Source organism: Nyctereutes procyonoides, unplaced genomic scaffold, assembly GCF_905146905.1.
Source record: "Nyctereutes procyonoides isolate TBG_1078 unplaced genomic scaffold, NYPRO_anot_genome, whole genome shotgun sequence".
In the NCBI taxonomy this organism is placed as follows: Eukaryota; Metazoa; Chordata; class Mammalia; order Carnivora; family Canidae; genus Nyctereutes; species Nyctereutes procyonoides.
The window spans coordinates 51990004-52004946 of record NW_026575046.1 but is presented as its reverse complement, the minus strand read 5'-3'; the positions used below and the strand labels follow the sequence as shown (position 1 = coordinate 52004946).

Genomic DNA, 14943 nt, shown 5'->3' with positions numbered 1-14943 from the left:
TCATAAAAGCAACACTAAAATCTGTTCCAATTTATTAAGGGGAAACCACAAGTATGTATGATCTTGTTGGTTATCTAATAAATTATCTAAAAGTGGAAGCAATGCTTAAAACTTACGGTTTGTATAAAACCATTACAAAGAATGTAGATCACCTAGAATATACAAGGAACTCTCAAAACTCAACAGTTAAAAAAAAAAAAAAAATCAAACAACCCAATTAGAAAATGGGCAAAAGAGATGAACATATTTCACCAGAGGATATACAGATGGCAAATAAGCACACAAAAAGATGTTCAACATCATTAGCTATCAGGAATATGCCAATTAAAACCATAATGAGATATCATTACATTAACTATCAAAAGAGCTGAAATAAAAATAGTAACAACACAAATGCAAATCAAAACTACAATGAGACATCACCTCACAGAATGGCTAAAATCTGTCAGAATGGCTAAAATCAAAAACACAAGAAACAAGCATTGACAAAGATGTGGAGAAAAAGGAACCCTTACTGTTGGAAAAAGGAATCCACATTGTTGGTGGAATGCAAATGGTGCAGCCACTGTGGAAAACAGTACAGAGGTTCCTCAAAAAAAATTAAAAATCAGATGATCCAGTACTTTTACTCGATATTTACCCAAAGAATATAAAAGCATCAATTTAAAAAGATATATACACCCCTATGTTTACTGCAACATTATTTGCAATATCCAAGATATGGAAGCAGCCCAAATGTCCACTGACAGATGAATGGATTAAAAAAGGTGTATTGTGGGTATGTATACACAAACACACACACAGTGGAATACAGTCATCATAAAAAAAGAATGAGATTTTTCCATTTGCAACAATATGGATGGGTCTAGTAGGTAAAAGGCTAAATGAAATAAGTCAAAGGAAGACAAATACCGTATAATTTCTACTCGTGGATTTTTTTTTCAAGTGCATGTGCATGCAAGCAGAGGGTGGGGAGGAACACAGAGGGAGAGAATCTTAAGTAAGCTCCACGCCCAGCAGCCCCATGCAGTCAGGGCTTGATCTCAGGACTCTGAGATCATGACCTGAGCCGAAATCAAGACTCAGACACTTAAGGGACTGAGCCACCCAGGTGTCCCTGGAATTTAAGAAACAAAATAACAAAGGAAAAAAACCTAGGTCCCTGGAATTTAAGAAACAAAATAACAAAAGAAAAAAGAGACAAAAGACTAGACTCTTAAATAGAACAAATGGATAGCTACAGAGAGGATATTGGAGGGGGATGGGTGAAATGGGCTAAGGAGATTAAGAGAACACATCATGTTGAGCACTAATGTATAGAATTGCTGGATCATTGGGGGCATCTTGGTGGCTCAATTGGTTAAGCATCTGACTCAATTTCAGCTCAGGTCATGATCTCACAATGGCTGGACTGAGCCCACAGGGCTCTGCTCTCAGTGTGCAGAATCTCACTTGAGATTCTCTCTCCTTTGCCCTTTGCCCCTCCCCACCTTCCCTTACGTGTGCTTACCTACGTGTGCTCTTTCTAAAGAAGTAAAATCTTAAAAAAAAAAGAAGTAAAATCTTTAAGAAAGGTGCTGAATCATTATATTGTACCCCAAAACTAATTTAACACTGTCCATTAATTACACTGGAAATGAATGAATGAATGAATGAATGAATAAGGAAAAAAATAGAAAAATTAAAAAGGGGCACCTGCCTGGCTCAGTTGGTAAAACATATGACTCTTGATCTGTGATTGTAAGCTCAAACCCCACAGTGGATGCAAAGGTTACTTAAAAATAAAAATCTTGGGATCCCTGGGTGGCGCAGTGGTTTAGCACCTGCCTTTAGCCCAGGGCGTGATCCTGGAGACCCGGGATCGAATCCCACGTCGGGTTCCCAGTGCATGGGGCCTGCCTCTCCCTCTGCCTATGTCTCTGCCCCTCTCTCCTCTCTCTCTCTCTCTCTCTCTGTGTGACTATCATAAATAAATAAAAAATTTAAAAAAAAATAAAAATCTTGAAAAACAAAAAGAAAAGAAAAAAATAATGACAACACCAAATGATAGCAAGGATGCAGAGAGTCTGGAAATCAGCTCAGCAGCTTCCTATAAAATTAAACATGTCACTACCATACAATTCAACAATTACAACTCTTAAGCATTTATTCCAGAGAAATGAAAACAGGTTTACACAAAAACCTGTATACAAAAAAAAAAAAAAAAAACCTGTATACAAATGTTAACAGCACTTTTACTTCTAACAGCCAAAAGCCAGGATTTGGCCCGATGTTCTTTAACAGCTGTATGGTTAAATGCATGGTATATACACTCTGTGGAATCTTAGTAATAAAAAGGAATAAAAGATTGATACGCTCAATAAACTGAATGAATCTCTAGGGACTTACACATATAAGTGAAAAAAAACCCAATCCCAAAAAATCAATACACTGTATGATACCATTTATGTAACATTTTGGAAATAAAAATTTTACAAAGGACAGGTTTAGTTAGAAAAGGCTGAAGAAGGAGCTTTAAGGAGATGGATATGATATAAAAGGGCCACAGGAGAGATCTTGTGGTGTTCCTGGAACTAGTTTATATCTTGACCATGGTGGTACATGCATAAAACTATACAGGTGATAAAAATGTATGGAACTGAATATACACATTATATATACTATGTACTACACAAAATGAGTACAGATAAAACTGGAGACATCTGGAACATATCTTTTTAGAAATACAGAATTTCCTTTTGGAAAAAAAATAACCATGAAAAACAAAAACTGGGGACACTTGCACAAGATTGATGGATTACATCATAAATATCCTGGTTGTAGGAATGCCTGGGTGGCTCAGGGGTTAAGCATCTTCCTTCAGCTCAGGGTGTGATCCTGGAGTCCCAGGATCCAGTCCCACATTGGGCTCCCTGCATGAAGTCTGCTTCTCGAATCTCTGCCTGTGTCTCTGCCTCTCTCTTTTCTGTCTCTCTCATGAATAAATAAGATCTTAATATATGAAGATATATATAAATCTATATATTATAATATATATCCATATATCCATATTATCCACATATATATCCATATATCATATATAATAAATATTTTAAAAATGAAAAATAAAGATTTTTTAAAAATCTTTAAAGCCCAACATGGGACTTGATCTGGGGTCTCCAGGATGATGCCCCGAGCTGAAGACAGTGCCAAACTGCAGAGCCACCCCGGCTGCCCCTACCAAAATATTTTTAAAAGAGTACATACAGGGTACGGGATCCCTGGGTGGCGCAGCGGTTTGGCGCCTGCCTTTGGCCCAGGGCGCGATCCTGGAGACCCGGGATCGAATCCCACGTCAGGCTCCCGGTGCATGGAGCCTGCTTCTCCCTCTGCCTGTGTCTCTGCCCTCTCTCTCTCTGTGTGTGACTATCATAAATAAAAAAAAAAAAAAAAAATTTTTTTTTTTTAAATAAAAGAGTACATACAGGGTACAGCGTGACTCAGCGGTTGAGCATCTGCCTTCAGCTCAGGGCGTGATCCTGAGGTCCTGAGATCATGTCCCGCCTTGGGCTCCCTGCTGCGAGCCTGCTTCTCTCTTTGCCTATGTCTGCCTTTCTCTCTGTGTCTCAGGAATAAATAAATAAATAATAAATAAATCTTTTTAAAAAAATTTTTAAACTTGACTTTATCTTTTTTTATTTTTTAAGATCGTATTTATTTATCCCTGAGAGACACACAGAGAGAGGCAGAGATACAGGCAGAGGGAGAAGCATACTCCCTGCAGGGGGCCCAATGCATGACTCGATCCCAGGACCCAGGGACCACAACCTAAGCCAAAGGCAGATGCTCAACCACTGAGTCACCCAGGCACCCCGAAAGCCTATCTTTATGTTTTATCTCCTGACATGCCCACTTCTCTCTAGATTCCTATCAAAGAATTTCTTCGCATTTGTGTATGTTATTCCTTCTTACTAGAATGTCTCTCGCTCAATTATATACAGCCTTTCTGTGAAGTTCTTCCTGATTACTCCAGATATGTCACAGTACTGTATCTCTAACAAATATTACACCACTTAGTATTCTGTATTGTCACTGTTTACATGTCATCCTTAAACAGTCAAGTTGCCTAAAAACAGACTGTCTTACCTTTTTTTTTAAGACTAGCCATGCCTGGCACAGAAGAAGCACTCAAATTATCATATAAATTATGAGGGGCTCCCTGGGTGGCTCAGCAGTTTGGTGCCTGCCTCTGGCCCAGGGCGTGATCTTGGAGTCCTGGGATCAAGTCCCACATCAGGCTCCCTGCATGGAGCCTGCTTCTCCCTCTGCCTGTGTGTCTCTGCCTCTCTCTCTGTTTCCCTCATGAATAAATAAATTAAAAAAATCTTAAAAAAAAAATTATGAATACATGACTCCAAAGTTTCCAGCCCTGAAATGAAGAGAAAGAGGATGCCACCAATAATATAGAAGAAAATGTGTGGCAATATAAGGGATAGGTTCAAAAGTGAATATGATATGGTTAGAAAAGAAGGCTGGTTGGTGATTAGAATTTCTTGGTCTAAAGCTCAGAAGTCAGGTCAAGAGCATTTTCACACAGCAGAGTAGCAGCAAAGTGAATCCACAAAGTGGATGAGACTGCAGAAAATGAAAGAGGAATAAAAGAGAGCAAACAGTCAAAGTGGTAGTCAAATGCTGCAAATCTAACAGAGTAAGTAAGTATTGAAGTGTCATCTGTGACTTATAAAAGAACAGTTGCAGCAGACAGAAGGATATAAAAGCCAATCCACAGAGCATTAATGAGAGGTAAATAGAGTGGTAACTCTTTCAAGAAATTCACTATTAAAGGGGCAAGATCACTGGAGGGATTATAGGATATATAAAGATTCCTTTAGAATAGGAATATGTCACCCTGTTTTTAGGGAGAAATAGTGACATAGGAGAAAGGTAGAGAATAAAGACTTCAGAGTAAGAGGAAAGAGTAATGAGTAACACAAGGTCCTCCAGCAAGGAGGGAGTCAAAGAGCAGAACCAGAGACGTATGGAGATAGGATCCATTTTCTCCTGAGACAGGAAACGTGAAAGTAGAGAATTGGTGGGATGACAGCAGAGGAGAGAATCCCTGAGGAATCACTGTCTTAGGCAACAACAAAAGCCTTAAGTATCATCTGCGCTCACCTCTCCTTTCCTCAAATCCTGACTCCAATTTTGCCTCCAATCCAGGCAGCCCGAAAGGGCTACCAATTTCTCTCCTCTGAAATAATCTTTTGGATTAACTCACCCTTTTCTTTCTACTACTGATTCTGCCCAAGTCTAAGGTTTCGTGTGCCTGTGTGTGTTTTAAAGATTTGACAGAGGAGGGATCTCTGGGTGGCGCAGCGGTTTGGCGCCTGCCTTTGGCCCAGGGTGCGATCCTGGAGACCCGGGACCGAATCCCACATCGGGCTCCCGGTGCATGGAGCCTGCTTCTCCCTCTGCCTATGTCTCTGCCTCTCTCCCTCTCTCTCTCTCTCTCTCTCTCTCTGTGTGACTATCATAAATAAATAAAAATTTTAAAAATTTTTAAAAAAAATAAATTAATTAATAAAATAAATAAATTAAATAAAGATTTGACAGAGGGCAGCCCGGGTGGCTCAGCAGTTTAGCGCTGCCTTCAGCCCAGGGCCTGATCCTGGGGACCTGGGGTCAAGTCCCACGTTGGGCTCCCTGCATGGAGCCTGCTTCTCCCTCTGCTATGCGTGCTCGCTCTCTCTCTCTCATTAATAAATAAATAAAATCTTAAAAAAACAAACAAATAAATAAATAAATATTTGACAGAGAAGAGCACAAGCAGGGGGACCAACAGGTAGAGGGAGAAACAGGCTCCCTCTGAACAAGGAGCCCAATGCGGGGCTCAATCCCAGGACCCAAAAATATTTTTAAATGGCAAAAAAAGTCTCCATGCAGAGGCACCTGGGTGGCCCAGTCAGTTCAACATCCCACTCATTTCAGCTCAGGTCATGATCTCAGGGTCCTGAGATCCAGCCAGACTCTGGCTCTTCCAAGCACAGCAGGGTGTCTACTGGAGATTCTCTCATGGGCAGCCCGGGGGGTTTAGCAGTTTAGGGACAAAGGGCGTGATCTGGAGACCCGGGATCCAGTCTCTCATGTCGGGCTCCCTGCATGGAGCCTGCTTCTCCCTCTGCCTGTGTCTCTGCCTCTCTCTCTGTTTCTCATGAATAAATAAAATCTTTAAAAAAAAAAAAATATTCTCTCTCATTCTCCCTAAATCCCTCACCTCGCCCCACACCCCCAGAGTGCGAGAGCTCGAGCTCTCTCAAAGAAATAAATCTTCTTTTTAAAAGTCTCCATTCAAACGTCTTCCTATGAACAATACAGTGTCTATGTCCACCTGATGAAAGAACTAATATTATAATGCCAATCCATTACAAGGTGAAACTGCAAACAAATCTGGAGAAAAGATGCTGTGTTTCTTCTAGTCAATATAAATAAAGAAAAACCACTCTGATTACAGGCAAGGAAAAGACAACCTAGGTCAACCAGTAAACAAGTGACAACTGACAACATAATAGCACAGGAGGTTAAAGAATAACATGAGGGCAGTCCAGGTGGCTCAGCGGTTTAGCATCGCCTTCAGCCCAGGGCCTGATCCTGGAGACTCAGGATGGAGTCCCATGTCAGGCTCCCTGCATGGAGCCTGCTTCTCCTTCTGCCTGTGTCTCTGACTCTCTCTGTCTGTGTCTCTCATGAATGGATGAATAGAATCTTAAAAAAAAAAAAAAAAAAAAAGAGTAACAGGATAAACATCAAAGAATTAAGAAATATAAGTGAATGATACAATGAAGAGATGATAAAACAAGATTGGTAAAATATGTTATTTTTTAAAATGGTTATGTACATAGAAATGTCTACTATTCTCTCTTCTTTGGTACACACTTGAAATCTTCCAGAGTGGACATTTCTAAAAGCGAATCTTACTAAAACTGATTAAGTCCTTAACTATTTAACAAAAATTTACCCTCTTTATGATCACGATGAGAGTGAACCAAAATAAGTATGTCATCTCGCTATTGTACAATTTTGCTGGACAGAATTTCTTTTAATCTATTTGATTCTTGCCTTATTATAACAAACAGTTGTCATCATAACCAAAGTTTGATAAAGGTTTAAAAAACTTCTCTTCATAATTATTAATTTTACTTTTTAACATAAAATCCTAAGTAGGGATCCCTGGGTAGCTCAGTGGTTTGGCGCCTGCCTTCGGCCCAGGGCATGATCCTGGAGTCCCAGGATCAAGTCCCACATCAGGCTTCCTGCATGGAGCCTGCTTCTCCTCTGTCTGTGTCTCTGCCTCTCTCTGTGTGTCTCTAATGAATACATAAAATCTTAAAAAAAATTTTTTTAAAGTTTAAAAATCCTAAGTAAATCCTCTTCTCCTTATTATGAAATTTTGGTCTCCATTTTAAGTGGATTCAATTTCAGTGGTCTTCTTTATAAATATGTACATCAGATCATAGCGGAGCTAACTACATCCTAAGAATTTTGACTATCCCTAAATTCATGAATACCACCATAGTATAAATTCTCCATAAAACATATAAGGGAAGAGCAGAAAACAAACAACTGCTACAAATCAGCCTAATGTGGGATGACTGGGTGGCTCAGCGGTTGACTATCTGCCTTTGGCTCAGGGCGTGGTCCCGGGGTCCTGGGATGTCCCACATCAGGCTCCCCACAGGAAGCCTGCTTCTCCCTCGGCCTGTGTCTCTGCCTCTCTGTGTGTGTCTTTCATGAATAAATAAAATCTTAAAAAAAAAATAATAATAATAATAATAATAATAAATAAATAAATAAAATCTTTAAAAAAAAATCAGCCTAGTGAGTAAACCAGGCCCAGCGTCAGAGTGTCAGACACTATCAGAAGTCACCACAGAAAACCAAGAGTACTGAGATAATTCTTTGATTTCAAGGATTTTAGTCTTGAATCGCTAATAATCTCAAGTACCTTGAAGATGACCTGTATCATTTATGACATCTTTTTACTACAAGGCTATGAAGACCCAAGGAGACAATACAGATTAAAGCACTTAACAAGGTGTAAGTTATTGCCTGTTTAAACTTACAGCTCTGGGACCAATGTTCCTTCAATATTTTATCAAATACCTACATATTATGAACTCTGTACACTATGTATGTTCACTGGCAAGAATTAGGTGTCAACCTAATTAAATATAAAAGCACCAAGTCAGGACTATTAACTATGACAATCATTTCACATCACTATATTCAGACAAAATAACTTAAAGACTGTAAGAATAAACTGAGAGGCTGTTATTTATGATAGGAGGCAAACAGTCTGCTTATAGCTAGATATATAAAACAACAGACAATATGATCATGAATCGTTAGTTTTTCTCTAATTCCTGTCTTTCCTGTCTCTAATTCTAGACAGGAAGAATACAATCCTAATAACTACTTTCACTCTCACACAATAAGAGAATCTTATTCTATCATAATATCACAGACAGGGACACCCTGGTGGCTCAGGTTAAGTGTTTGCCTTCAGCTAGGTTATGATCACAGGGTCCTGGGATCAAGTCCCCCATCCAGCTCCTTGCTTAGTGGGGAGCCTGCTTCTCCCTCAGTCTGCTGCTCTCCCTGCTTGTGCGCATGCGTTCTAATAAATAAATAAAATCTTAAAAAAAAAAAAATCACAGACAAAAGAAAAAGACCAGGGACGCCTGGGTGGCTCAGTGGTTGAGCATCTGCCTTTGGTTCAGGGTGTGATCCTGGAGTACCAGGATCGAGTCCCACCATCGGGCTTTCTGCATGGAGCCTGCTTCTCCTCCCTCTGCTTATGTTTCTGCCTCTCTCTCATTGTGTCTCTTGTGAATAAGTAAAATCTTTTTTTTTTTAAGATTTTATTTATTAAAAAAAAAAAAAGATTTTATTTATTTATTCATGAGAGATAGAGAGGCAGAGACACAGGGAGAGGGAGAAGCAGGCTCCATGCAGGGAGCCCGACATGGGACTCGATCCCAGGACTCCAGGATCATGCCCTGGGCCAAAGGCAGACGCTCAACCACTGAGCCACCCAGGCGTCCCAACAAAATCTTTAAAAAAAAAAAAAAGAAGAAGACGAAGACGAAGAAGAAGAAGAAGAAGACAAATAGCATTTGCTAATGATTTTCTAAAATTTCTAGCCCTGCAGCACCAGGATGGCTCAGTTGGTTGAGCAACCCACTCTTGGTTTCAAATCAGGTCATTATCTTCAGGGTTCTGAGATCAAGCCCGGCATCAGAGGTCTATGCTCAGCAGCAGCCTGCTTGGGATTTCTCTCCCTCTCCCTCTGTCCTTCTGCTCATGCATGTGCTCTCTCTCTCTCTAAAAATACTAATCATGATCATAATCATAAATCATAAAATTTCCAGCCCTGACAAGAGAATCTAATGCAGAGTAAGTGTTCTGTATATGCTGCATCAACTAATTAAGTGTAAATAGCCTGAATGTATTAATAGCATGTGACCATTTAGATTTTTTTTTTATTTATTCATGAGAGACAGAGAGCGCGAGAGTGGCAGAAACACAGGCAGAGGGAGAAGCAGACTCTATGCAAGGAGCCTGATGTGGGACTTGATCCCGGGACTCTAGGATCATGCCCTGAGCCAAAGGCAGGCGCTAAACTGCTGAGCCACCCGGGGATCCCCTAAGAATTTTTATTACATCTTTCCCAAGCTATATTGTTCAGCTGAATTTGCATTCTGAGATTGATTTGATACTATCAAATATTCAGTTAAAAAATATCAAAGGCAAAAAAATATAATAATAAATAAATAATCAAAGGCAAAAATCAAAGCTATAGATTGCATCCACAATCTTAAACCAAAGGCCTAAATAAACTGGTTACTTGCCTCTTCAAACCCATTAAGTCTTTAAGCAATTTAGACTTTCTGCCAGAAAAAAAATTGTCTATTTATACAAGTTTACTAACTCCCACTTTAGATACCTAACATGCTGTCTACAGGCTCCAATACTGTCGATTGTTCATAATAAAGCCAATACTCGGGATGCCTGGGTGGCTTAGTGGTTGAGCGTCTGTCTGCCTTTGGCTCAGGGCATGATCCTAGAGTCCCGGGATCAAGTCCCGGATTCCCAAGATCAAGTCCCACATCAGGCTCCTTGCATGGAGCCTGCTTATCCTCCCTCTGCCTCTCTTTCTGTATCTCTCATGAATAAATAAAATCTTTAAAAATAAATAAATAAATAAATAAATAAATAAAGCCAATACTCCACTGACATCTTTGATGAGAAACACAGATTTATGTTTCTATACATATGCTTCTACAGAAATACCTATTTCCATTGTCAGATCTAGGGTTTTATGTAAATAGAAAGGCAAAACCATATACGTAAAATAAATTTCAATGTGAACCCAAGAAAAAGAGTTTGTCTAAACTACCAATAAGTTGCCAATACAGCGTATCCACCCTAAAAAATATCTAAAACAATACATACTCAAGATAACTACCAGAGCAAATTTTTAAAATCTGCAACTGCCAAGTTAAGAAACCAAGGAGTACTAATGCATATTTAATACATGAATCAACAAACAAAAGTGACACACCCACATTCTATTTGACTTTAAAGAACATCAAGACTATAAGGTAAAGTGAATATTTAATGCACTCAAAACAATCACCACGTAAATTTTTTTGTGATTAAATCTTTAAACATTTCAGAGTTATAAGGGAGTGGGGAGATCCTCTGTGGTGACATTACAGGTGACCATAACAATACATCTGGGCAGAAACAACATCAGAATCAAATATTTAAAGCTGAAGGGTATCTTTTAACAACCAAGAAGTTTGATTTTAAAGATGATGAAACAGACTAAGAGAAGTCAACTGATCATTCTGCTAACTGATCAAAAAATTCTGCAAAAGATCAAATAAAAAAGAACTTTATCATTTACAACTCCTTAACAACAGTACACAGCACTACTGAGTAACTCAGATTTTCATTTCTATACACATACACATATCTCACACACACACACACACACACACTTCTAAACTAAAAACTAGAAGACCCAGGAGCGTATGCTGATGGTGGCAGTTATTTAAAGCACAGGATGCTATACCTTCACACCAAGTAGTTCAGAAAAATCGGCCTAATTTAAATTTTGACTGATGTCTAAGATCTTATCTTAGCCACTTTCAATTTGTACCCAAAATGCACTCCAACCTGAAGAGTCACCCTACCGACTAAAAAAATAATCCATCCCTTGTGTTTAAAAAAAAAAAAAAAAAAAAAAAAAAAGGACTCCAGGAATTTGGTTCACGTTCGTGTACTCGTGATATCAGCAAGCCAAAGCATTTAAAAAAAAAAAAAAAAAGCTAAACAAACGTGTACCTCCACCTTGAAAAAATAATAACTGAACTCAATTGAATGCCCTTAAAAGTTTTCTCTTAGTCCTCAATGGAAAGTTAACTGGAAAAATCTGAAAAGAACCAAACTCCTACAACAGAGATACGTTTAAAAATCAAAGTAAAATTTCCCCAAAAAGCCTATCACTAGCAATAGGCTCTCAGCTGTGAACTGATAAGCAACCAAAAACCAATTAGTTATGTTTCCCTTTTAAGTTGCCTGTATATATACATTTATGTATATATTTAAGTTGTACCAAAAACTGCTTACAAATGGCAATTCCTGTGAAGTAGATGATGATGAAGTTCCAGGTAATTCTAGCATGTTTCCTAATGTACTGGTACTGGAGTCTGGATCATCCTGAAAAGATAAATTTATTGAGTTTAATTGCTCTTCTATGGTAACGTTTGTATCTCCTAGTGCAAAGGGGGCTGGGAGAAGGGCTGCTTTTTCATTGCTGCCGTCCACTTCATTTCTTTGCTTATTTTTCTGTGTTTCAGTTTGAGGAGCTAATGGCAAGAATGGCGATTTGACTGCACCATGTCTACTCTCTGGTGTGCTGTCTTGTTCATTTCCCATGGCCACGTCTACACCATTCTCTGATTTAGGCTCATAATTGCAGATGGCATTGGTCTGAGTTTCCTCAAAGATCTCCTCTATACTCTCATCCTCTGTGACTGGCTGTTCTGGGTCCATTTCAGAATCTACATCTGCATCGTCCACACAAGTAAAATTCTCAAAGTGCAGAAAGCCATTCTTGATAGTCTTTGTTACTTTTACCTGGAGTTCGGGGGAGTTATTACAAGAGGGTTCCTGTTTCATAGCAAGTGCTGTTGGACCACCAGGACTCAAGGAAGTGCAAACAATTGGCGACTGAGCTCTTGAATCACTTTTTTCAGGGTCTTGAAAGGATTCTGATCCATCAGCAGACCCATTTAAATACTCTACATTGATCATGGAGGCCAAATCCTGTAGTCTCCGCAGTGGAATGTAACAAGATGGAGAATCTTGTCCATAAGCATTTTGGGATGTTCCACTGGCAGTCGATAACTGCATAGTACACCCATTAAGTGGCTCAGAAAAATTGGATTGACCATTACCGAAAGGGCTGTCCTTGTCTTCAGGGGCATCTAAATTCACTGGATTGGAAAAGGGCAGCAGACAATTTCTTCTAGGTAGTTCACAGGTCTGATCCATCCTGGGCCAGCATCAATCTGGAATCCAAAAACAGCAATTAGTCTGAGTTTATAAGCCATTTGACTCTTATCTCCAAAATGGCAGCCACTTCTCAAGGCCTAGTGGCCTCGATGCCTTTCTGCTGCACTTCCATGGGCGGAAAAAGTTCCCCAGCTGACGATGGAAAAATGGCCTCGGTGAGCATCCGCAAACTCCATCTTCCCGAAGCTAGGCAGACCTTGCCACATGCAAACAGCCCGTCCCTTTTTCCTGCACTGCAGACTGGTGGACAGTTGGGCTGAACTAAAATTAAAATCCCTTTGGCAGTAGAAATTCCTGAATCTCAAACAGGAATCATCCTCCCCATCCCCCGCTGGGGGAGTCCAGCGTCCGGATCTCCAAAAGGGAGGGGGCTGTAAGGTTCGAGGGGGGATCCCGGACGCTGCACAAAAAAAGGTTACCCCCCCCTTCCTGGCTCGCTCGGGTGCAGCGGTCACAATAGCGCTGCACCCTGCGACCAGCCGGCGCTGAAGCCCTTGCAGCGGCCGTGCCCAGGCCGCAGGCGAGTCGGCCGAAGCGGGTGCACCCCGAACCTCGCCTTCCAGGCTGCAGGACTGCTCAGTCCACGGCTGCAGGGCCCAGAGGCCGGGACGCGCGGCAGAGGGAGAGAAACGGAGGCAGCCGAGTCAGGGCAGCAGCAGCTGCTACAGCTTGACAAACATGGCTGCTGCCGACGCCGCCGCCGCCTGCCCGGGCCGCGCTCCTTTCCGCAGCCGCGGCAGCACCTCCTGGCCGAGCCGATCGCACTCATCAATATTAAGCAGCAAGCAAAGTTTGCTGCAGGAGGGCAGCCGGCCCCGCGCCCACCAGCCGGGCTACCTGAGGGAGGCGGAGGCCGAGGTGCGCGCGAGAGGCCGGCGGGGCACTGGCCGCGCCGGGAGGAAGTTCGCGGCGGCCGGGCCGGCTAGGCCTGAGCCCGGCTGGTAGTGATGGAGGGGGAGGGGGCCCGCGGCTAGAAGGCCGCGGGCCACCAACACCGCGCCGCGCCCGGCCCTCCCCTGCGCCCCTCACCTCACAGCCACCACCATCTTCCCCGCCCGGCCACCTCCTCCCTCCTTCTCGCGCCTGCCCGCCACCCAACCCAGCGCACTAGTTACCGTGCCCCGCGCCCCCTCCCGGGCCGGCTGGGGGGAGGGGGTGACCCTCATTACACTGGGGCGCGAGCGGAGCCTTGGGGAGAGAGCGGAGCCGCTCGCCGCACCCCCCTCCCCCCGCGTCTCTCTTCAAGGGAGCAGGCAGCGAGCGCGACCTGCCCCGGCCTATTCCGCCGCCGCCTCCTCCTCCTCCTCACACCCCCACCGCGCGCGCCCCCGCGGCGGCGCGTGCGACCCAGCGCCTCGCGCCGGCCCGCGTGCGGCTGGGGCACCGAGTGCGCGCGCACCCCTTCCCCCACCGCGCGCGCGCTCCCTCGCCTCACTCTTCGGGGTTCAGGGCGGGTGAAGTCGGGCTCGCGAGCGCGCCGCCCAATCAGCGGAGCCGCCGCTGCCGCCCCCTCCCCTCCCCTCGCGCGCCCGCCTGCGGCCCGGGCCTACGGGCCGGCCCGGCTGTCCGGGCGGGGCCTGAGGCAGCCTCCCCAGGGGCCTCGCGCGCCTCCCCGGAGTGTCTGGGCCTGCGGGCGTCGTGGGTGGCACTCAGGTCCCCTCACCTGCCTCGGGGCGCCGCGCCGGCCCCGAGCTGCACACGGCTCCTGCACCCTACCCATCTCGAGCCCCAGCCCCGTCGCCACCTGGCCCGGCTGAGGCCTGTCCGACCGTCCCGCCAGCCCCGCGTCAGTCCCGACCTCCATCTTAGGTTACAGCCCGGCTCCCCATCCACGGGGCACCTGCCCTCAGCCCGCTCGGCTCGGCCCGAGGCCGAGGCAACCCCCCTCCTACCGCAGGGCTCACCTGGGGCTCGGGCTGGGGTCTTCGAGGCCTCAGGCCCCGAGCAGGCGCGGCCGCAGGTGAACCCCCTGCCCGGCCGCACCCCAAGCCCACACCACCACCACCACAGACCAAGCAGAGCAGGAAACAAAATGGAGGCAGCAGCTCGGGTCTGCCTCCCCGAGCCAAGCTTGTGCAGCCTCAGGGCTCCCTCCTGCCGCAGGCCCGACGCCCGCGAGGCAGGGGGCTGGCTCGTCCCGGGTGGCACAGGCAGCCGCCCCAGAGCAGCGCAGACAGGCCGGGGACTCGGCCCTGCGGTCCCCACAGCCCCTCACCCACCACCCCTTCCCTTCCCTTCCCCCTCCCTCCCATTTCTCTCCCTCCCCCTGCCCGGCCTTGCGGGGTGAGCAGCGACCGGGAGCCGGGTCGGGTCGGGTTACCC

At 44.2% G+C, this 14943-nt stretch overlaps 1 protein-coding gene across 8 annotated transcripts in view; it reads right to left on the bottom strand.

The window, feature by feature from the left end:
- Positions 1 to 14661, bottom strand: part of NSD1 (nuclear receptor binding SET domain protein 1) — a 152664-nt gene extending 138003 nt beyond the window's left edge. Inside the window, exons 1-3 of one of the 8 annotated variants that reach the window (XM_055325654.1) lie at positions 14057 to 14075; positions 12504 to 12617; positions 11674 to 11763 (exon numbers count right to left, since the gene is read on the bottom strand). In XM_055325654.1, coding sequence (XP_055181629.1) covers positions 11674 to 11763; positions 12504 to 12533 — 120 coding nt within the window. In that variant the 5' untranslated portion in view covers positions 12534 to 12617; positions 14057 to 14075. Of the gene's footprint in view, positions 1 to 11673; positions 12618 to 13458; positions 13502 to 13650; positions 13687 to 13736; positions 13927 to 14056; positions 14076 to 14525 lie in introns of those variants that run through there. The other 7 variants (XM_055325652.1, XM_055325653.1, XM_055325648.1 and 4 more) reach the window with 7 other exon arrangements.
- Positions 14662 to 14943: the final 282 nt, after the last annotated feature.